Here is a 24,402-nt window from a genome sequence, read left to right as displayed (position 1 = left end):
TTTTATATATATATATATATATTGGCCATTTGTGCAGGGGAAAATGACATCCAAAGAACAGGTGGAATAATTAATAATTAATGCTGAAAACTCCCACACAAATGTGAAGTTTTACTGGATGGGAAAAATTCAGACAACAAAAGAAAAACCATTTTATTAAGGTAAGATGATTCTGCTGCAGTATTCTATAGCAAATATTGTGTTTGAAAATGTCATCTTGGTAATTTCCTTTGTAAGCATTGATTAATTCTTTTATGCATTAATAAAAATATAAAACAATATGTAAGTAGAAATTTAATGGGACTACGTAAAAATCAATACTGGTAATGTATCATCAAAACCACTTTGGGTATTACACATATTTAGCTAAATTTCCTTCTCTAAAGTTAGACAAAGATTCCAGACATTTAGAGTTACTGAAGGAGTAAAAAATGTCTGTTTTTTCCTTTATATTTAGAATTAGGCATGTACAAAGAGTTCTGAGGAGGGAAGCTGTTACAATAGATTTATCTTGATCATACTAGACTCCATTATAAAATGATAAAATTTCCATATTGTTTCAAAGACAGTTTGATACTCCTAGCAACTAGTGGGAAATGATTGTTGTATATGAGGTTGAACAGATTAGAATAATGTACAGTTCTTTCTACCTCTATACAAAAATGCAACCTAAGCTTAACAACATAACAATTACAGAAACCACACTGATTCTGGTCATAGGTTATTTTTTGGATCAATGTGACCAAGCACATTGACTACCTCAAAATGTTTGCCTCTGTGGGTCTGTGGGAACACTAGCTTAAAAAACCCAAATAACATGAAAGTCAGAGTCTAATACAGAAATGAACAGTGGGTTTCAATCACTTTTCCTCCTTTGTGCAGGATGTGGGAAGGTAGAAATGGAAGGTGGACTTCAACTTTGTCTTCCACATAACAGACCAGAGGATAGCTCCTGTGGGAACATCCATTCACAAAACCAACTCTCTTTCAGTGCCTTTGTAAGTCTGTTATATCTACAATTAAAGTGTAAAAATAAAGTCTTAAGGTCTGCTTGAATCTACAAAGTAGAGCCTGTTTGTGGCATGGCTCTCACACTAATTCTCTAGCTAGGGGTGAATGCCACATTTACCTCCTTTTACAAGAAAAATATTAGTGAGCTATCAGACCCAGATTTACTTCTGTGATCTCAGCATTAGCCAGGCTGACCCTCCAGGGTTTATTCCATCAATATAAAACAGATACAGGAGCTCCTCCCTCAAGAACCCCCTCCATCCAAAATCCCACCTTTTATTTTTTATTTTTGTTACATCTGTAATTCTTTTATATGTGAACAAAAACATGCACACAGACCCCATTAGCATACACAGGACTCAGACAAAAGCACAGAGGCTCTGCTGAACGCTGGTACATCTGGGGATAATGGACAAAAGAGAAAATATTGAAAGTATGAATTTATGTTGAATAAAGAACATCTATCCAACTCAACACAAGATTAATGCTACTACCAGCATTTCACTGTTTTGGTAAAATACATTTCTCTGACAAGCACATCATGAGATAACATTGATTTATAATACTGTAACTTTAAAAACCACAAAAATGTAGTTCTGCTTTCAGCTTTAGATTTGATATTGTTGCCAAACTTTATTGGAAATACATTTATTTTGATTTCTGCAAATCTAGCTGTGTTTAGCCATTTCACAGCTGGTGAGCAGGAAAGATTCTTCTGCCTCATTTACAGATCTTGAACATGAATCAAACAATCAACTGGACCATTAGTCAAAGAGATCAGTAGCTAATGATTCCTGACAGGCACTGCAGTGGCAGGCTAAGGCCCAGCCTGGCTAGCAGCATCTGACAGTATTTTTCTGAAGCCAACAATAGCTGTTGGCAGACAGACAATGCAGTTGAGTGAGAGTACAGGACTCATACCACTTCGTACCTCTTAAATACTTTCAGGAAAAACCACTTAGTTCTGATGGTTATTAAACAATCACTTTGATGTAGCCCAGTGAAAATAAGAGACCATACAATTGTATGCATAGGCACTCTGCAGTTCAATGAACTCTGACCAGTAGCTGCCCCAGAAATGCATATTTAAAAATAACAAAAAAGTGCTGTCTTTGTTGCCATAATTTGAGTGGTTACACACCTGTGGCCATGCTGAGTAAGATCAAAGAAAAGTTTCACAATACAAACCCAGATGAATTCTTGTTTTTTGCCAAAACAGAGCATGGGAGAGGTTGGACAGCAAAAGAAAAGGGTATTGTTCATGAAATGTATTGATCCCAATGTGCAGAGCTCATTGATCCCAGGAATATTACACACCAGTACCACAAGCCACACCTTGTGCAATGCTAAATGTGCTCAGGCATAGTGAGCATCCAGGGGAGAAGCTGCACATATTCCACCTGCATGCTCACATCTCAGGGATACAGAAACTGGGTGTCACACCCAGGAAAGAGACAGCACTGCCTGATTTGACTGAACTGTTACTTCTCCCTCTTTACTCACAACTAAAATTCACCAACTCAGTCCTGTGAATGCTAACTCCTTGCCCTCAGCCACTTACACCAGCTATAGTCTTGGATAAATTACTAGAAATCCACAAATGTTGTCAGTCTTCTTACAGAGACAGGAAGAATTCAGCTGGAATTGGTGAAACTGGTCTGTTCCAGAACTCCTGTTCCAGGGACTTTATTTGGATAATGCATAAGAACACATCTTGCAGCAAGGGGTCAGGAACAGGGGAGGGAAGTAGAAGAAGCCAGCTGGAAGTCTGTCCAAGCCAAATGTCAAAGGGGAACACCCTTGTTGAAGACTTTCCAGAGCTAGGACAGGGCTATCACGGAGGTGCTGCTTGGCTCCACTTTCCCTGTGGGTAACTAATACAGTCCACACTCCTCCTCCCCTGACCTACTGGGCTATCAAGAGCAGTGTTTACCCTTGTGCTCTACAAACATTCAGCAACACATGCTTCAGGTTACTTGTGTGTGCATCTGCTTGAAGGATTAAGGGAGGAAGACAAACATTTCACTCATTTCCTTAACAGTCTATCAAGATCAGACCTAAGGCTCTTTGCCTGTATCAAGTCTTGTCTGCCTCATATAATACTCAAGGCATGTACATTTTGCTTTGATTCTGAATGGATGATATGTAAATACAAGGAACTAATTGAAAAGGTTCCTTTCCCTAGAGTAATTTCAAACTTCTATTGGCTTCCACAAGGTCAGGAGTTCACCCTGTATGTTTCATTTTGCTGCACAGAAAGCTTAAAGAGTTGAAATGTACAGATGATTGAATAAAAGTTAATTTTTGTTTCTGCCTCAGTATACTTAATTCTGCACTTCTGTGCCCCCAATAATTATATTAATTCTAATTCTTTAAACAACAACTTTGCAGGAATGAAATAATAATTTTCTTATTTCCTATACCTAATAAAGAGTTTTATTAATTCATATTTGAAAAATGTTCAAAAAGTCATCCAGATTCTTCAGAGCAAAAAAACTATGCAAACATCAAATCCAAGTATTTTCATTTACTGTTATTGTACAGTTTGAAATTTCCACTGCAAAAGACATTGCCCTAGTGAAGGTTACTGCAATCTATATTTAGGACAGGAATATAATGTTTTCCAAGCCAGCCATTGTTGACATATTTCTTCAAAATAAAGCATGGCTTAACAGTCTGGAGTGAAGAAGCTTCATCTTTTACCCTTTAACAGCAATATCAGAGGAAAAAACAGTTTATGTATCTTTTCCATCCTGACAGATGTGACAATAGCTGGAAACACTGTGCCTGCCAAGAGCTTTTATCAAGTATGTTATAACAACTAGTAATAAGTGTAAATAATAAATGGCTACGATCTTATGGGAAACGGTGGCAATACTAAACAATTTTTGGTGCTTGCTGATGGGAGTCTGCTAGTCCTGGAATTCCCTGGCTTCCCAGTAGAGTTTTGGCCTGACAATAAACAACAGTTTAATACTTTATCTAATCCCAGCCAGGAGGTAAGTTCAACAGCAAGCTTTTGCAGATGTTCACATCCAATAATCTATTCATAATTGATGAAACAGGGAGGTCAGATGTAATGGTTGCTACTATTCCAGCAACAAATAAATGGTTATTGACAAAACAAGGCAGTGTGGCGCTGAGTGCTGAGCAGTGACAAGCATGAAACAGTGCTGAGACAGAAGTAGTGATGTGAATACAGCCCTTCATCTTGAGAATTCCTCTATGTGATGTGTGGCACCAGGGCCACTCTGACACATCAGCAGATGGAGGTGACTTGTAAAGGAAAAGTGAGATTCTGCAAGCACATAAAAGACAAAGGCAGAGCCGGGGGAAGAAACAAGGAGAAAAGGGTGGACAGGACTGGAAACTGGGGTAAGTGCAATAATGTGAATTTTTAAGAAATGTTTTTGTATGCAGGACTGTGATCCAGATGTCTGGATTGCTTTTATCAGATTGTTGCGTCTACATGAATGTACGTGGCTGTCAGATCACTGTAGCCTGCTAAGCTAATAGTACCATAATATATATACCTGTATGCTTAAATGCCCATTACTTCTTAGACAAAGCACCTATAAATATTCTGCTTCATACTTACTAATATCTTGAACAGATATTTTTAACTACACAGCTTTCCTAGCTAAAAGCAAGCAAGCAAGCAAGCAAACAAACAAACAGTTAAATTTGCATAACATTTGTAAAAACTGCAGAGATAAACTAGTAAAGTATGAAACCAATTTAAATTAGATAATGTAGTGGATACTTTTCTGTAAATCAATATAGAAGTTCAGCAAAGGATCTCATTCAGCTGAAAACCTTATATTCTTCAAGTTTTAACCCATGTAATGCAGTAAAAGACTGTTCTTATTGACTGAATAAAACTTGAGTCATATAAATGCAAATAGACACTTGAGATCTTTTGCATCCATTTCAGTGCTAAAATATAGTATTTCTACAGTGTTTACTGTGTAATATACTAGTATGAAAAACAGCTGAATGAAATGGGGACCTTTACTGTATATGCAGTCATAAAAAGATTTCAGACAGAAATATTTTAAATATTAATATTACTAAAATCATTTAAAGCACCAAGGAATAGGAAATCGATTTCTTTAGAAGTACAATTTATTTCACACTTTGCTACCAATTCTTTTGATCAGCTCTGAAATAATACATAAGCTGAAAGCAAAACAGCAAAACAAATTGCTTCTAGCAAGCAGGCACCAAGCTCCCAGTTTTACACAGACATGCCTCAGTGTTTTAACTTCTCAGGTTATTTATCTATCAAGTGATAAATTTTAAATTCCTCAAGATCTAATGCCTGAATCAAGACCTACTCTGCAATTTAGCCATGGATGATTCTGATCAAGCAAAGTTGTTAAGCATTTGTGAATACCTGAACACATGACTTGTCCTCCCAAAGTCATTGAGAATAACTGAATTGAAATTTAAAAACATATGTAATAAGTGAATTGCCGTAGCTTGAACTGTACCAATTTGAGTAACCAATCTAATTTTAAAAGGCTTACTTTAGAGAGGTTTTTTTAATAATCTGTTCATTAGAATTAATGATACAATGGAAAACAACACCTCCCAGATTATAAATACATTTACATTTAAATACTGAAATTCCTGAATTTGTACAGTGTGGGTACAAATGTTTCCTTTCTCACAACACATTAAGAATCTGATTTCTGTAAGTAGATTATCTAAAAAAATTAGAAAATTTTTCTTGCAGTTCCTCAGCTATTTTCCACAGCCCTGGGTATAGAATGTGCAGTTTCACTAATGGAAGGGCACTAATGGGCTGGCAGTTCCTAAGATCTTGTATGTTATTGTTATCAGATAACAAAATACGGACTTAGACATGCTGTAGCTATACCTTTTCCTCAATTATGTACAGCATTTAGGTTCTGAGGTGTAGCCCACCCAAGCTAGAAATCCAACGTGGGAATTAAATGAGGGGAAATTTTACATTGGCAGGTGCTTTAAAAAAAAACCCCAAAAAGGAAAAAGGGAGAACAAGAAAAAAAGGAGCATATTTAGGAGCACGTTTTATTCGCTACTCTAAAAAACGTTTCAATGGATTCCAGAGCAAATGCCTAAATCACACCCTATAACTGACAGAAGACAGTTACTGGAGTTTCAGAAATCTCAGGACAAGCTAACCATAACCTTCTTTCCCAGAAGCAGACCCCGTCTAGCTGTGTCCCCAGTCTGGATGCCAACCTGCCTGGGAAAGCACAAGGAGGAGCCACCTGCACTGTGCACACCAGGGGAGAGCAGAGGCTGCTCCATCCCAGCAGCAACACCAAAAAGGTGAGACCTGAGCTGAGGCTCTATGGCTGCCAAGTGCTCTGCCCCCCATGCCTTGTGCAAACCAGATGTAAAGACACTTATTCCCTAGCAGAGCAGCTCAAGGAATTTTTATGGCTTTGTCCTCAATTTTTCAAGATATTAGACCTGAGCAAACCCCCAGCAAGGGCAGTTTGCTTCTTCTGAGTTCAAACATAACAGTTAGGAACAATTTCTCAGAAATAATTCAGAGTTATGCAAACAATTCTCTTGATCTTAGAATCTCTATGATGATGTAAATATACTTTAACTAGTGCTGCACTGCACTCCCCTCCAGTTCTTTTCTATACTCATACAGAAAGTGTGTCTAAGTGCTTCTGCCTGTGTGTGTATAATAAAATAATAAATAAAGAATAATAAAACATTACAATTTATCATTTTTAAGTAGAGTAAAAATATTACAAAAAACAGATTTTGAAGTTTGGGAAACCACATTTGATATGTTAAATAGCAGAACTTCCAAATGCAGGATGCTTAATATATATATTTTAAGTAAGGCTACATAATCTTATAAATATATATAAAGAAGAAACTTTCATATGTTTCAGAAGTAGAAACAAACAAAACAATGTCATCCAGGCATAGCCCTATTTAAAATTGAGGTTTTAAACTTTTTGTCACCAGTGGTCAGATAATTCTAACATTCTGAAAAAGTGCTATAGATTTATCTAATGGATTGAGCACTCAAACTTTCAACTCACTATGGTAGTCCTACTCTTTTGGGATATATGAATGAATGAATTGAAAACTGTAATTGATGAGATGGAAATCCAGTCATTCATGGTGTTTCTTATGGAACATGAGACTCCAAAAGAGTAGAGTCAATACCAACAATTTGCTAGAGCATGTATTGTTGCTGTGGGAAAACGTGGAATTGTGATTTTTTTTTTATCATCAGGTAATAGATTTTTAATGTATTTAATATTTTTTGTTTCTTCTACTCTATAATTTTTGTGTAACTGGACTACTGTAATTCTGCATCAGGACTGCATTTAAGAGTGTTTTCTTACAGAGGATGTTCTTGCGGCAAATTTATCTTGACAAAAATCCACATAACTGAAGGGAATTCTTATGCTGCCATTAACCAAGGAAAATTCAATCTGAACCAAAGACTGAAAAGGAAAATGGTACCATGTTTCAAGGCAAGCATAGTGGACACCATAGCAGCAAGCTGCAAAACTGTGTGGTGTACAGAAAAGTATTGAAGGAATGTAGCATTGCTGCTTCTCATAATCAGAACCCTTTTCCCCACAGGTTTTCAAGGAACTGGTTAAGATAGGAAAAATCTTATCTACCTTCAACCCACAAAAGAACTCCTTCATTTGCTAAGAGACTGTTAACTTTCATGTCCAAATAAAAAGTTATTGTCATTCCTTCACTTTAAGAATTAAGTGCTAAATTAATAACAAAAAATTAGCTGAATGATCAGACATTCATCTCTTTCCTGAAGTTCTAGGTCTTCTTTAGTATTGTCAACACAAATAATTTTTAATTTCTTAATTGCCTCAGCATTTGAGTGAGTCTATTTTGTCAGGACAAAATTCCCTTCCAATATTAATTCTCTTATGTAATTTTATTTGTATTATCTTCACCAGTGTCTAGCAGCAGTGGGACCCTCCAGGAACATGAAATTTAACAGTTTCAAAGATGGGCCACTCATTTCTCTGTACACAATCCATTGCCAGTGTCAAAATCAATCAAAAGTGCCTACCTTCTAAGAAGGCTCAAAGTTTTGGGGTTTTATTCCTCAGACATGAAAACCACTAAATTCCTATATGAATAGAGCTTTTAAAACAGATTAAAAGTCACTTCAATGAAAGTGGAGCCTCTAGGAATGATGAGACTTCTTAAACTGGCACGCTAACATGTTTTTCCAAGCATGTGATGCCATTTATTAAGCTGAAAATGTTACACTTAATTACTAATGGCTGAGGATCACTTAGACTTCTAAATCACATGTGTGATTTAAAAGAAGGAAGTTTGAAATAATTTCCATTGAAGAGTATCTTTGGATGTGTATTGCGAGTCCCCATTTGAGAGGGGTTTTTTTTGGGCAACAATAACGAAAGTTTAAACCCAAACTCAGTGGTCTATTCACCACTGACTTGAAGTTCAGCCCTCTAACTTCACATGCTCATTCTTCTCAACAACCTTACTCAATATTTGAGAGAAAAGAGAATAACATTCACTCTACCTTTTGGAGTTCTTTTACTTGCTAAGATCCTCCTTGAGTTACCAAATCTATCTATCCATCCATCCATCCATATGGGCGTAATCCATATAATGAGATATAATCAGATAAAATAGACTGTACATTCCAAATTCAGAATACCTGCACCCCACTCATATTCTCCCCAGCTGCATGAGAGGAGACAAAATTCCCAGTTGTTTTGACACAGACTTTTTCAGAAATTAAGTTTATCGCCATTAATTACCTCTGATTGCTGTAACAGGGTCATTTTGAATGTGAAGATGTCTTTGCAAGTTCATAAATTTTCTTGATAATTTTATGCCTGTGGCTTGTGTATTGTAATTCTGACAATTCATGCAGACAGCATTATGTCATAAATTACCACATTAGCTTGGCATGAGTCTCAGTACTCATGAACATTGCTTCTATTATTTAAATGTGTAACATATTTGAAGCACAGGATTCAATATCCAAAATAAAGGAACACTTAAAAAACCCTAACACTTAGATAACAAATGAGAACTGGATTTTTCCTAATGATTTGGGATGCAACTCTAATTGAAAGAGAAAAAATCCATGATACCCTACACTTTGAAGAATTCTTGAAAGCCCAGTTTAAGGAAAAAAATTGCAAATCAAGCATTAGATTATAATACTTTATGTAAGATTTCTAATGACACAGAAATATTTCACTTAATATTCTGCTTGTATAATGAGTCTGAGGAAAAAACAAGTAAACAGTAACTTTTACTTTAAAATTAGCCCAGATGGAGAACTCTCCATGACAAAATCTATAATGTTTAAGATGAAATCTATCTAATGCGAACTATTAATATTTTGTTGTAAAACCATTAGGCTTGATTATAAAATCAGAAACCAGATGATATGAAAAATATTATGAACATACCCCACTGTTATTGAACGTAATTAGTTCTCAGGCTTTTAAACTTGCACACACTTATATTTTTATATCTAAGCAGCTCCACTGAAATCAATCATATATATCAAATAAAATTCAACTTATTTATAAAAATTATACACCAAATGAAATCATGTTAAACACCAAGTCCCTAGCACATAAAAAGCCTTCTCTAACAGAACCAGCCCGTTTGATACAAAGTGACTGCATTTTTTATAGAATAGGCTGCAGCTCAATCATTTCAGTCTTTAATTACTGCATCAGATAATGACTATTTTGAACATATGCTTCTCTGCCATGCTGGAAGACATGAATGAGAGAAACAAGTTCATATGCATGATCCTGAGTGTGCATGTTGGGGGAGGGAGGCTAAAGAGCAAAAGGAACCAAGTGGCAACAATTGGAGGAAATGGTGCCTGTAACAGCTGCTCCTTTCAGATTCCCCTAGAAGGAGACTGCCTGAGGTGGACCACGGCACAAAGGGATAAAGAAGATGAAAACTGATGCAAAGCAGGGAAATAACTGCTGAGACCCCTGAGTCTACATCCGAATAGTCCCAAGCTGTGTGGCAAGACCTCTTTAGCATGCTACAGAAGCTGGTGATGAACTACATATTACCATGAGGCAAACTGGCTCCTAGCAGTATTGTCTGCATGTTATGTGTAATGATAACCAGTGGGCCCCTGGGAACAGGAGGCAATGATTTCATCTCCGTAAGCATCTGAGCTCCCCTCAGATACAGAGACCATTAAACTGAGAACAGAAGGGGAAATTTTAGGCAATGATTTCCAACTGGAGAGTGAAGACAACTTCTGCTCATCAGTACTATCAACCACGGATATTTTACTGCCGTCTATATTGATATGCAAAGGACAAAAGGAGCTAAAACTGTACCCCTTTTTCTTCATCCCAGAGAACACAGTGTATTTATTTTAACAAAAGTACTTTAAAAGTTTTTCATGTAATATTATTGGTAATGTCATTGTATTAGAAAATGCCACTGTTTTATTAACACTGAAAAGTATTGGTATTTCCATTACTGTTAAAATAACATTTTATACTTTTAATATAATGTATACCTTGTTTTTGTACTACAGAGACCTTCTTGCCCTTGCACTTTGCTTTCCTTAACTGTCAGGTGTTTTGGTAGGACTGAAAACATTAGGTACTACCTATTGGTTACATACTTAAAATGAGTACATTAAAAAATTCAGGATTTCAGAAGCTTCCTTAAAAAAAAATATCTGCATGCAACAAAAGGAAATGCAACTTCCAATGAAGCTGTAATTTTCTAACAAGAGATATGGGGGAGCAATGAAGGGAATAGCTACAAAATGTAGTCAAAACTGATTCTGAGGAAACAATGCCAGGACAACTAATATTTTTAACATTTTCAAGGGTAGTTTTATCTTTTGTATATTCTGGAGAGATTAAGAGGCAGGCTTCTTCATTTAGCACATTTGTTTATCTTGCTGCTCTTCAGAAATCACACAGTATATTATGTGAAATGAGAAGTTAAATTAAGTTTCTGAGAGTCTGAGAAAAGTTGCTCAGGTAAGAATGCCAGCATGCTTGTCAGGCAAAAATAATCACAGGTAAACTGAAGTACAAAAAATTCTTGTCTAATCTATCACACTGCCTTCTTGTAGAAGATCAAATATCATATTCTTGTTGATGTGGCAACTATTAGATAAAATTTTATAAAACTATTTGGAGCTTTTTAGTTTTGAGATATTTTTACATTCAGCTACAGGTTTAACTGCAATTCACTGAGAACAGCCCCCCCTTTCCATCATTCAATTGATTTATGCAGAAGACAGGACTTTCAGCACTGAAGAATAATGTATAAAGGCGGTCAATAACTTCTAAAAAATTGTAACAAAAATGAAAACAGACAGAAATCTAGAACACATCCTACACTGCAAGAGTCAAGCAAGTAATATTGATACACATGCTGAATTCATTCTGGGACTTCTATTGGTCTGCTTCTGAGAAAGACAAAATACAAACCATCTCAACAAATACCCACAATCAATTACATCTACAAAACAAGTTCATTAATAGAATACTGAGTCATTCTGCAGTTAAAGAACAAACAGAAAGAGAAATTATCCACCTGATTAATTGCAATAATCATGAACAAAATATTCAAATTTGTTTTCCACAGAACATTTCTAAAAGTATCATGGAGGCCTGTGATTGATGACAGGCACAAAAGAATCAAGTTGCTGCTTATCTTTCCTCTCACACTGACCTATGAGAAAGCAAGGAAACCCTCCTTTTAGGATAGAATTCTACATGCAGAGCTCTTATTGTCTCAGAATTATTAAAGCTCAAGGGAAACATCAGAAGAGGAGTTTGAACTCAAGTATCCACAGCAGAAATTGCATCAGCATTACAGCTTTTCAAAAGCAATTCATATTTCTTCTAAATTACTGATGTTCTAACAATGTAAGTGTGTGAACTGATATTTTTTATTGTTTCTTACAAATACACTGTACCAAACTAATTTGCAAAACTGGTGTTTTAAAAAACTGGTGTAGTAAATAGAGACTGTTTGATATTCACATATATACAAGAAAAGGAAGGCTAGTCACATATAACCTGAACAGTCAATTTATATTATTTCTACAGATCCAAGCATGAAAACCTGGACTCAGTCAGTTCTGGAATTTACTGGAACCACAAATGCTTGAGCCACATGGATCCCTGCCTACAGAACTAGATAAAGTTATGAAAGGTCCATGAGCCAAGTTTCTCCAAGGTTTTTCCCACTCTGCAAATGCCAAACAAGCTGAGGAGGCAGAGGAAGATACTGAGAAAGCTAAAGCAAAGAATAAACTTACTGCTAATGCTGTCTCATTTTCTCCACAAAAATGATATGCCAGACTTAAGCAATAGGCTGCTTCTCCATGCATCTTTATATCACCTCCTAAAGGAAGGGTAAAAGGTAGAGTTACCAGCATGATCTGAACAAAATTACATTGGTACAGACAGCTCTTGCAGGTTCTTAAACAAGATACACATGTAAAAATACTGTAGTAAATTTTTCCCTTTCCTTACCCCCCCATGTATCTTTCTGAAAACATACAGTAGTAATTAAAAATAAAGGCTATGGAGTTCACCAAGGAAGTTAAGCAAAGTCAGAGAAAATATCTTCCAGTAATAAAGTACAATCAAATTAACATGTGTAAGTTCTGTGTCATTAATTGTTTAATCATGGTCCTAGTGTCTTCACATTAGAAAATTATACTAGTTTCCCTATATAGACTCAATATAAAATAAATGTGGCTACAAATAGGTAATAAACCTTCATATATATAAACACAAAATGTATCTTAACCCACACATTTTGCTAATGTGAATCTTGGTGAAACACCAAGAGAGAACCACCAGTTGACCACTTTCATCTTCCTTATTCTCCTGTCTGTTTTACTAGCTACTGTGGGGTAAAATAGCTAAAAAAATGGATAACTTATACTTGCAAGCTGTACTTATAGAAAATTCTGGACAGGCTGTTGCTAAGGTGCATCCCACCTTTCCATGCCAGGTTTTATTTTACTGATACCAGTCTAACAAACACTGCTTGCTGGTTCTTTTGCATGGCTCCTTCAAGAGAAAATAGTCTATTTGATACCAAAACAAATATAAATTAATTATGTAGTTCTTAAAGCATCACACTATATTAAAAAATTTCCCTCCAGATCATGAGTAGCCATAAAAAACCCCTGTAGATGAAATTATATTAAAAATAGCCAAAAATCCAATTTTTCTCTTGCCCAATATCCATCTGCTCCAACACAATAAATAGTGAAAAATCAACATGAAGAATAAGTGCATATCAAGGTATTTTGTAAAATGCATAAACAAATACAGTTACAATGAAAAGGGAGATTGTCTCCTTACAGTTGTACACTTTTTCTGTCCAAACACACAGAAGCCTACACCTAGTTCTGAAACTCTCTGAATGATAATAATTGCTGAGGTCATATCAGTGCTCTATCTATAGCACTTAATATATTACTTACAATTATTAAAAAGCTGTAACTCAAAAACCTGATGGTCTTTTCCAATACTCAACACCCCTTAAAAGGATAAGGGATAATAAGACAAAAGGATACAGAAATATAGTTTCACATAAGAATAGTAAGTTAAAAGTTGCTAGGGACACAAAGAACTTTCTTCCTTGCTTAAGAGGATTTGACAGTCTGAAGCAGGTAATATCTAATCCTCATTCCTAAAGTGCATAAACACAGATGATGGTCCGGAAAGACAGAGTAGATTACAGATAACATGCAGTAGCCAGTATGGCTCTGGAATGAGGACTGGAGAACTGCTCAGAAAGAAGTTCCTAAAACTTAAATTTAAAGAGAACAACAGCTCATATATTGTGCATAGTGCAACATGCTTCAGGAAGCTGTGAAAGTGATTGATCTGAAATTTGAAAAAAGGGAAACAGAATACCCACCTGGTCAAAATAAATTTTGGAAATACATAAGATCCATTTTGACAATCACTTAATATCCAGCAGTTCTCACTAGCATTAAAAAGACATTCATATGTAATTTCATAGCAGTTCTTCTAGTTACTGTACCTAATATTAAGAGGAGTGTAACTGTAGCTGTAATTTAAGCATACATTATAGACAATAGCTGTAGAAAGTACTACAAGCTTGTATTATGACCTCTACAGTCACAATGTTAATTGTTGCAGAACTTATTTTTAAATTTGGAGAGTATTTTCATTTTTTGCCATTTTGGACAGTTTATCTATTCCAACAACTAGTTAAAGACTGGGCTACAGATTAAATATTTGGCATACATTATTAAATTTAAAAAACCTAACGCACCTGCTGATTCATATTGAATAAATATGTATTTTTAAAAAACCCTTCATTGTGAGGGTGTTTGAACAGCAGTAAATCTTTTCAGAGTGGTTATGGAGGCTCTACCTGTGGAAATACTAAAACCAGAGTGGATGTAATCCTGAGCAGCCTGCTCAGGACCACCATATGATTTCCAGAGGTTTCCCTTCCTACCTCTGTTGTTCTGCAATTCTGTAATATTTTACTTTCAGTTTAAAAGTATTTATGCATATTAAGATAGAAAATTTTTTTTGCTTATGATAAAACCCTGTTTTTTTCAAGTATAAAGTAACCATGTAGAGTGAAAAGGTAACTTTTCCAGCAGATAATATAAGTCAAAAACTGCCAAATCAACAGTGACTAGCCAATCAAAATCAGTGACCTCAGCTTCCATCAGTGACTTCACTTTCTGATTGTGGGTTCACAGTTTTATATTATTGTTCCCACAAGGTTGTCAGGTTTTTTTGGAGATAGAGCTTTGAGGAACCTAAAAGTTTCTTTGTAGACAGCAAGAAGGCATTTCTGCTTCAGTGAGATCTGCAAGAGTATTGATAGCATTTGTCTTTAAGTTTCATAGGAAATAATCACCCGTTCAAACCCTTGACAATTTCTACTTAACTCTTGGGAAAATCATGGCCTGCACATTGAATGAAGGAATAGGAAAGCATTGTTTTCCACCTACCTTCTTTGGCCATCTTTAAAGCTTTTATTAGCATTTGGATGGCCTCTTGGTGTTGTTTATTTTCCAGCATTTTGTCTGCTAGCAATGTATAAATTCTCCAGAGATGCTGACATGCCAGTGAAGTGTAAGTGTGGCCTGTCTCATCCTTCCAGGATGTGCCCTCTGTTAGCACATAAAAGGTTTCAAAATGCTTAGCAGCTTTTGTGACATGACCTGAAAAATATCATTCCCAATTAAAATCAGTGCAATCATCAGAAATTGTTAAAGTTTGTAGTCCATAATAATTTCATCATTATAAGTAAATTGTCGCCAAACATTCCACAGATTTTTCAAGACTCTTGAATACATAACCCACGGATCACTGGAAAACACAATCAAAATTCAGAGTACACAGTAACGCTCTAATTTAAATTTATCATATTTTTAATTAGCTTTCCTTTGTAAATTCCCAGCGTTGAGGGGGTGTGATTCCATGGATGCAAAGTCAGGATCTTCTAGAAAATAACTTTATTCTAGATTCATAAAGCCTTTGCCGTTCTTATACATTAAAATTTCATCTATGCATAAATAATCACAGCTGAAACCATTCCTCAAGTTTATTTTACCATAATGAAAACCTGTGGTGAAAGATTTGAAGTGTGGGGGATAAAGGTATCAGAATTGTGGAGAAAAACTAAAAACCTTCATTCAAACAAATTAATCAATGAGAAAAGGAATTATCATGCAAGGTAATTTATTCAGCAGTTATTGCAAGGCCAACTCTGGTGAGTTTATCTAGCAGATTTACTGCAAGAGCATTAACCATTGATAGATTAATTACTGAGCCTGAAGTAATATACTCCAAGGTCTTCAACAGTAAGTTATTCAAACACTTTTAAGGCAAAGGAAAGTTTGAAGATGGAATTCAATTCATTTTCACATTCAAGTCGTTTTTCCTCTACCTTCAGCTGGATTTACCTCTGTGCATAAAAATCAGTCTACGAGATTTCCATACCTGCTGGACAATGAAAATTCAAAGCTCTTGGAAAGAATAGAAAACCTTTTTCTCATACATAATGGGTATTGCTGGGAAGCAGGTAAGATAAGACTATTTACACAAAAATAATTTTAAAGAAAGCATTCTAGTCACAATATCTTGTTTAGCAAAGACTCTTCTGTAGCAGGGAGAACTGTGAATGTGACCCTGCCTTCATAAGTGTGCATGTGATGGAGGAATCTTGTCCCATAGATCACCAATATATTAACTGCATTTCTATTAACAGCTGAAAAAACCCCAATAAATAGGTTCATTTATATGTTTGTAGTTTGCACCTTTTCTGAGATGTGATTCACAAGGAACTATTGCTGTTTGGCAGTCTTTTTTGACAGTGCTGAATTCAAACTGAAAAAGAACCAGGAAGCAGAAAAGTTGCTTCCCAGCCATAGGAAAGGAAAGGAGAAAAGCTTGGAGATGTATCTTCTTTAAGCATTCCTTGAGAAAATGAGGTTATCTCCCCAGGCCTCTAGCCAACCTAGAGGCAGCAGAACAGCTATGACAGATTTCTCTTATTAACTCAATTTAGATTTGTCTTTTGCATATGTTACCCCTTTATAACCATGCTTTCAACTCTGCAATATAAAACATAACTCATCTTTATTAGAATTAAAATTTATTTTCATATTAAGTTTCTCCGATGATTAAAACGAGTTCAACTAAAACTGACAAGCACAAGAAGCTCCTCTTTCAAAGACGCAATGAATTAAATGAGTGCCATAGACAAATAATTTTATGGCTCTACAGCCTAAAATTCAAGTAAGAATCCCAGAGGAGACAACAGGTGGTGAAGAGTGCAGTGCCAGGTGAAAAGGGAGTCAGCAGGCTTTATTCTGTTCCATTCTACCCAGGGACAGGTATTGAAGAGATGGCCCAACACACTGGGAAAACAGGAAAAATTCTATACATTCTTCCCAAAATATCACACACTAGACATCAGACTGCACAAATAGAAAGGCAAAGGGAAATTATCACAACCAGTACAAGCTGTTAACAGACTCCCTGACAGTAGATGTAACAGACAATAGACACACAGATTTGCTAAAGCCAGATGAAAACCCTTGTCTATTCTCAAGAGGCTTCTAATTTGAGTTTTTGTCTATCCAGTTCAGCTAACTTCTGAGGGCACAGTCAACACTGCAGTCAACAGCATTCCAGCTATTCAAGTTGCTAAAGGCAGATTTAAGATATTGAAGAAACTCATGTTGGGTTTGTAAAAATGATTGAAAGTTGAGTTAAAATGTAACATTAATAGATAGAGCCAGCATTTTGTTCACTTGGTTTCTCATAAGCACATACAGTCTTACTTGGAATTCTCCCCAAAGTTCATTAATAAAGAAACTGTTCTTTTGAAAGAGTATTATTATACATTTGAGTCATTGGGATAAACTACATATGCAATGGATTCTTTACTAGAATTTGATTCATGTGTTACTCAAGAACTTTCAGTAAGAATGGGAAGCAGCAAACAAATGAGTGGTATCACCATGAAGCTGAACAGTATCTGAGTTTCTCCTGACACTGAACATGATCACTTAACAGGACACATTGTTTAGGTAAATAAAACTTGCAATCTTAAGGACTATTGATCAGGTTGCTGGAGCTATCAGGTGTGATGACTTTTACCAAGCTCCCTTCTTGCAGTATCCCCTTGAGAAAGTTTCTATCAGACTAGAAATGGAACTCATACATTCCATACCCATCATAGCTCTCGGGAGCTGAGACCCGACACTCCTTATGCCAGACCTCAGTGAAACCTCTTTGGAAACAACCCATCTACATCAAGCTACAAAATGATTAAGTAATATGATTTTTTGGTAATACTCAAGTGGATCTACATTACATTTGGCCTCACTGAATTACCAAGAAAGATTACACAGTAAAATGTAAAACAATCTGTTCATAGAAATGCTAAAAAGAAAGTGATTCACAGAAAGCCAAAACACCTGCTCATTTCCTAAACAAGGAAGAGATGGAATTCCTGACATGAAAGCCCTTACAAGGGAATTTGCTAACTGAAGACTCTTTCAAATCAAAAGAGCTATTTGGAGACTTCTCAAATTCATGGAAGGTAAAACATTTAAGACTTTGGAATTTATTCTTCCAAGAAAATAAACTGAAATTCTTTGTTGCCACTGGCAAATGACACATCAGCTTATTTATTTAATCCATAATGTTTTTGTGAAACTCAAATGTTGTGGGAAAATAATATTTTCAAGGGGCTGGTGAGTTTACTCCGTGTCATGAGTCAGTTCAGCTGGAACTGATCAGGCCAGTGCATTCTAATTTTTAAACACTGAACTGCTGCAAGTGTTACCTGCAGACATTCATAGAACACCATCTGAAAAATCTTGAAAAAACATTAAAAGAAAGCAATTAGCCGATTGCAGAACATTGCTGAGAAAAAGAGCATTTTTATCTTACTTAGGCAGCAAAAAGGCAGAGTTTTAAATTATTTTTATTATGAACTGAAAAAAAAACCAAAGACCAAAAAAAGCAAAATGAGAAGAAAAAACAATGGAGTAAGAAAATCACTTGAAACAGCTTGCAGAAATGTATTTTTATAGGTCTAGGAATTCAAAGAGAAAAGCAAGAAAATGTTTCTAGGAAACCCATGTTTGAAAAATCTATTTGCAGAATGTTACACAAAGCAGTAAAGCTATTTTCAGTTGGCAACATTAATAGCAATTGCATATTTATTTTCACACTGCCGCGCGGAATTTATCTCAGTGGATACCAAATGGACTTGGAGAATCTCTGATGTCTCTCTTCTCTTCTTACAAAAGGAATCAAAAACCAGAATGATAACTCTTACAACATATGTACTACCACTACCAAATTTTATACTTTAATAATTTTTTATAGTTTAATATAACTCAGGGCATAACAAAGGAAATCCCATCAGCAACAGCTTAATCTTAAATATGGGAGGCTACATTGTCTCAATATAATTTTGGGGGTAGAAAATCAGTTTTAAATAATTATATATGAATATAAGAAATTCTAACAGATTTTTGCTACAGTTTTCACTAAATTGCTTCAAATTAAAAAATTAAATCTATTCATTCAAGCAAAATAATTCAATGCAATTTTGTCAATATAGAAATGTTTTTAGATCATCTAAAAGTTCGTTCATAATTCTCCTTCTTAAAACCCAATCCAAAAATACAGATTTCTTATATCAAAATAGATACCAAACCAAAAGGGGTATGTATGGAGACTACTATTTTGCCTTTTTTTTAAGTAGAAAGATTGACTAGATATTAACACAAATGGGTTTAAATGTGGAGCTGCCATAAAAGCAGGCACATAAATGTAATTCTCCCAGCCGCTATTTTGATGCACATTTTTGATTCCATGAATATTTTATGAAATGGCCCAAACTAAAGCCATATAACATTCCTGCATTACTGATGCTTGCGCCCGTAAGCTACAAACATTAGAGGCATGATTGAGTGCATTAAAATGAACTCATTCAGCAGTGCATTGATTACTTGAAGGAGGAAAAAAAAAAGTTACTCCCACTTAAGAAAACAGCACACAAACCTGGAGTTTTCAATACTGAAATTAGAGACTCAAATTTGAATAATGTGGTATTTAACAAATAAAGGCAGTGCAAAACTATCTAGCATTCTCTACATACATTCCTGACTTTAATTAGGTGAGATGTTAATTAGGTCCACAGATTGCTTCCAGTAGTGCACAGGTAATTTAAAATGTCACAATCTGCAAAATGCAGTGACTGACCTGCTCTAGCTCCATGCCTCAGCAATACTGAGAGCACCTAATGATTTCCTTTTCTATCAGCTTGTATATTTGCCAATGAAAATAATGCCACAGAAACAACTGCACAAGAAAAGTGACAGGTCTGTTAGGTAACCTGCCCCAGCAGCACCACTAGAAGCAGGAAGCACATTTAATTCTAAATTGCAAACAGTTGTTGAGGGCTTCAGAAAATATTCTGCTGTAGATTAAAACAACTTCAAGGTAAAATAAACTTTGTGGATATTACAGTGTATTTTAATCCAGAGCATCTTTGGCCATCAGTTATTTCACTACACAATGAGAACACAAAATCTGGTTGAAGCATCAGCTAATGGTAACAAAAACCAAAAATGCTATTGTCTTTCAAAAGATAAATGCTTACATTTCAGTCTAACTGCTTGAACTACTTGTATTAAGCTCAGTTTCTCTGTTCAATTATGACAGCACTACTCATGCTGAAATACTTAAGTCTGCCACAGAGATTGTTACAAAAGTGTTTAACAGAGATGGGTTCACAAGAAACACAAAACAAGGCTCTCATTCAGCAAACGCCTCTCATTCAGTTGAACCAACTTGGACTCCTGAGGTAACATGAATTGTAAAGAAGCCACTGGGACAGCCCTTACATGCAATAACCTGAATTCATGTGCCAGCTGAAAAAAAACAAGAAAAAAAAAACTGCAGAAAGGATTTAAGATAAAATTTTGTGGTTCCATAACTCTCCAAGATTCATCTCAAACAAAACCAGTCATCAGCCAACAATCAAAGTGAATATTTTTAAGATAATGAGTAAAACCTTATGTGAATTTACTTTAGAGAAGCTGATTTTTTTTTTCTTTTTTTTTTCAGAAAGATTCCACATGAGCTTTAGCAAAATGATGTAGGCAGTTCATAAGAATATTGCAATGAACACGCTGGCTCTTCATGGGGTATTCTGACCATTCCTCCAGTTTGACACTACACCAGTAGTGTAGTGGAGTCTTACCCTGGAGTCCAAGTTGCCTAAGGCCAGCTGAAGCCATGCCTGAGAAGTAGGGCACTTGAAGGCACAAAGGAGAGAGGAAGAGAGAAAAGGAAAGTTGAGCCACACACAACCTGAGATGTAGCACTGGCAGACTGACTGATTGCAGTGGAAAAGGACAGTATTTTATCTTCCCTTCTCTGGGTGAAGGACTGCCAGGCTGGTCTTAGGTACTGCACCTTAGAGGATGATACATTATTTCTGTTTACATTACTTAAACAAATGTGTGTTGTCTGAAAAGCAAATCATAACTGTAGTAATACAGTGAGCATTAGAGCATATGTAGTCTTGTCCTCTGAGGACCTATATTACTTGCCTTAAAGCTCAAACACTCAAAATACACCCACACAAACCTAGAGGGCAGTGCAGACTGCAGAACCCGCAGCAGGACAGTTCACAGATTCTGTATCACACCACCAGCACACTGGGATATCAAACCTGTTCTAACAAGGGCTTCCTTAAAGGGTTCTCCCAGAGACACCTCACAAGGTAGGGATAATGCTGGCTTTTCTGGCTGCCTGGCTGCTCTCTAATCCCTTCCCCTTCTGCTGCCAGCACTCCTGAGCTACAACACAGGAGGGTTTTCCCATAGGCAGCTGAAATGACAGCTGCTTTGGGAAGGGTATACTGTGGACCAGCAAGGGGAAAAGAAAAGACAACCAAACAGATCCCAGATGAAAATTCCACTAACTTGTCTGCCTTACATTCATATTCAAATGAACCAACTTGCAAAATTCTGGTTTACGATTAAAATTCCTTTATCTTTTTAGGTTAACACATTTTATGAAAGCAGCATTTGTCACATGCTGCCTTCTGATTGTATATAAATAAACATTTTTTCATATATATCCATTTTAATCTGGAGGACAACATTTCAAACAATGTTGAACATTAGCTGAATGATCACACACCTAATTTAGAGAGAATGGAATTCTTGCTTCACAGTATTATGCAAGCCTTCTTTCATGCTTGCAGAGCATCAAAGTGCTCTGTTCAATATGCAAAGGCTACCCAAGATTCAAAATGCATTCAGGAAGCTCACACTCACTAGGACTCCAGGCTCTGGATAAGAGAAGGCCCACACTCAGTGGGATGCTCCCATTTCAGGTTTCACAAATATTTTAATGTCTATGGGTGGATATCTAAATCCAGAATGAGAAGGGAGCAGAAAACTCAGGGATGAATGGCACATATTTTGGAATTCTGTTTTTCAGGGCTTAAGAGTTTTTTAAGTTCAACAGAAATAATGAAAACAAGTTATATTAGTATTCAACCTCAAAGATTAATATGATCATTATCTTTTAAATAGAGGAAGGGATACTGAAGCAGATTTGTTTCACCAAATTAATTTTTTTGCTAAATTGTGTCAAATGCTTGCCTTGGTTTAAATACTTTTTTTTGGCAGTGTTTACATTTTATTCAGATTCCCCCCAGTTCCTGTTACTTTCTATAGCTTCCAATAATAAATTTATTATCAGATGCAGCACTCCAGCACTGGAGCTGTTCTGTGGTGCAGATGATTTACTTCAGAAGTGCAGCTGGATTAATGACCTGCTAAGATCCCAGCCAACCTGAAGGATTCTATGAAGAGCAAGATTTATTTTTATTAACAGCTTCATGTTTGCTTTACCTATGGCTTCTCCAGATTATTGGTAATGGCTGAGGACACGCAACCCTGGCAGCTCTCAGTGACACTGGAAAGGCACCTCTGGAAACAGCCTCCTTTATCAATTACTGAAAGGAAACACTGCCTCCAGGAAAGTTTATGATGACAACTGCTGGTCCAACTACAGTATTCCAAGACCTCTCAAAGCTTTGAAGCAAAGAAAAAAAACTCAGTGAGAGGGCAGCTTCATCTCAGTACTAGTCATTAAGCAGTAAATAATTAAAATACCCTGGAAAAGACAGGTAAAATACAAGCAGCAATGTCAGTAATAGACATGAAAGAGAAGAGAGGGAAAAAGAATTTAAAAAAGCAAAGAAATAATTCATTTGAAGTTTTAATAAAGTTTCATTTGCAGTCTTGTTTAAAGATATATCAGACTTTAGGGATGTAACCTAATTACATTTTTATTCTAAGTTCTATTCAAATATCTTGGACTTTGAATCTTTAACACAGATCAAACACAGTATAATTTACTCATGGCTATCAGTACTTTAAAAAGATCTCTTCATTAAATGTCATAGTCTTATGAACATGCACATAAAGCAAACAGAGCAATATTGGATACCAAAAACATTCAGAATATGATTTGTACCTATATAAACAGTTCACCTGAGTGCAACATACGATATTCAAGCACAAACCAAATGTTTTTTCTAAAATATTCCTGATACATCTTTCATAGTTCAAGTAAACAGCCACAGCTTTTTTACAGTAGTTTTATGACTTGAAAATGAACCTTACAATCACTGAACACATAGGAATGGAAATTAATTTAGGATTTTTTTTCATATGTCAAAACTTTTAATGACAATGCAAATGATAGTTCAGAATCAGCACCTGTGCACTGCTGTGAATGTTTTTTGAAAAGCTTATTAGAAAGCAAGAATACAGACTGCTCTCCAGGTGTATAGCAGAACTAAAAGATTCTTCATTTGAAGAGTTAGGCCAGGAAAGTGGGAGTGACCATAAAATGATTAAGGAAACTTACTTTTTCTTAGTGTAAAGAATATTGTTACTTCCTTGTGCTTAATAATAAACCTTGATTTAAATCAAGTGAAGTAAAATCATATAGAAAGTATTACATTTTCACAGATTTCTTTTCAGAAGGAGGATCACTACAGATTTTTTCCTGAGTTCTCTTATTCAAAATACCTTCATTACCAACCAAAACATTTTAAAAATAAGAATAAAAATAATTTTATGAAGAGTATTTTTATGAATTTAACAGGCCCATTTTTCTTTCATGTTGCATGTTCAGAAGCTTTTTTCAGACTTTAAGACTGCTAATTTGAGCTGAAAATATTCCTAATTTCTGTAACATCAGTTCAAGACAGTACTTGTTATCTCAATACCAGTAACAGCCCTGTAATAATATGATGTCATTTGCTGGGGAATTACTTTGTGCACCTGCAGGAGGATGAGCTCAATTATTTAATAAACCTGTTCAATCTGTCCTGCCAAGAATCTAGAAGGATTTATGGCTGCTTCTCACTGACAGAGAAAAGCAGAATATCCAAAGAGTAACTCCTAGCAATTTGCTGCATAAATTCTTTAAATTATGCTCTACAATTATGTTTTTCCCAGCCAACTTATATATTCAATTCTTAAGCAATCAGAAAACAATATAACCATTTCATGAGATAGAATAAATGCAGAATAACAAAGCAGAATTAGCTTCAGTTGATACATTGAAAATCAGTGACTGGAAGTACCTTAAATGGTCAAACTGGGTATGCAGAATTTCATGTCCCATTAAGGGAAAGCTTCTTGCTGTCTTTAAAGTTGCCTGATGTGGAGACTCTTTATAACTTAAAACTAAGCAACAGGTTTATGTGGTTAAAGACAAAGGATTTGGAAACAAGTGAGTATGTTCCTAGGTCTAAACTATTCCTATA

The 24,402-nt window shown here is 35.7% G+C and overlaps 1 protein-coding gene and 1 long non-coding RNA gene across 2 annotated transcripts in view; both read right to left on the bottom strand.

Annotated features, from left to right (window-relative positions):
• The window catches only part of LOC132072014 (uncharacterized), a 118,100-nt gene that overhangs the window by 54,707 nt on the left and 38,991 nt on the right, over nucleotides 1-24,402 (bottom strand). The window lies entirely within an intron of this gene.
• TTC29 (tetratricopeptide repeat domain 29) overlaps nucleotides 1-24,402 on the bottom strand; it is a 71,888-nt gene that overhangs the window by 12,588 nt on the left and 34,898 nt on the right. The window contains exons 6-7 of the mRNA XM_059471468.1: nucleotides 15,023-15,235; nucleotides 12,323-12,408 (exon numbers count right to left, since the gene is read on the bottom strand). Of these exons, the coding sequence (XP_059327451.1) occupies nucleotides 12,323-12,408; nucleotides 15,023-15,235 (299 nt within the window). The remainder of the gene's footprint in view (nucleotides 1-12,322; nucleotides 12,409-15,022; nucleotides 15,236-24,402) is intronic.

The sequence above is a fragment of the Ammospiza nelsoni genome, chromosome 4 (genome assembly GCF_027579445.1).
Source record: "Ammospiza nelsoni isolate bAmmNel1 chromosome 4, bAmmNel1.pri, whole genome shotgun sequence".
Lineage (NCBI taxonomy): Eukaryota > Metazoa > Chordata > Aves > Passeriformes > Passerellidae > Ammospiza > Ammospiza nelsoni.
Note: the sequence above shows the minus strand (reverse complement) of the source record. Positions and strands in the feature narration are given on the sequence as shown.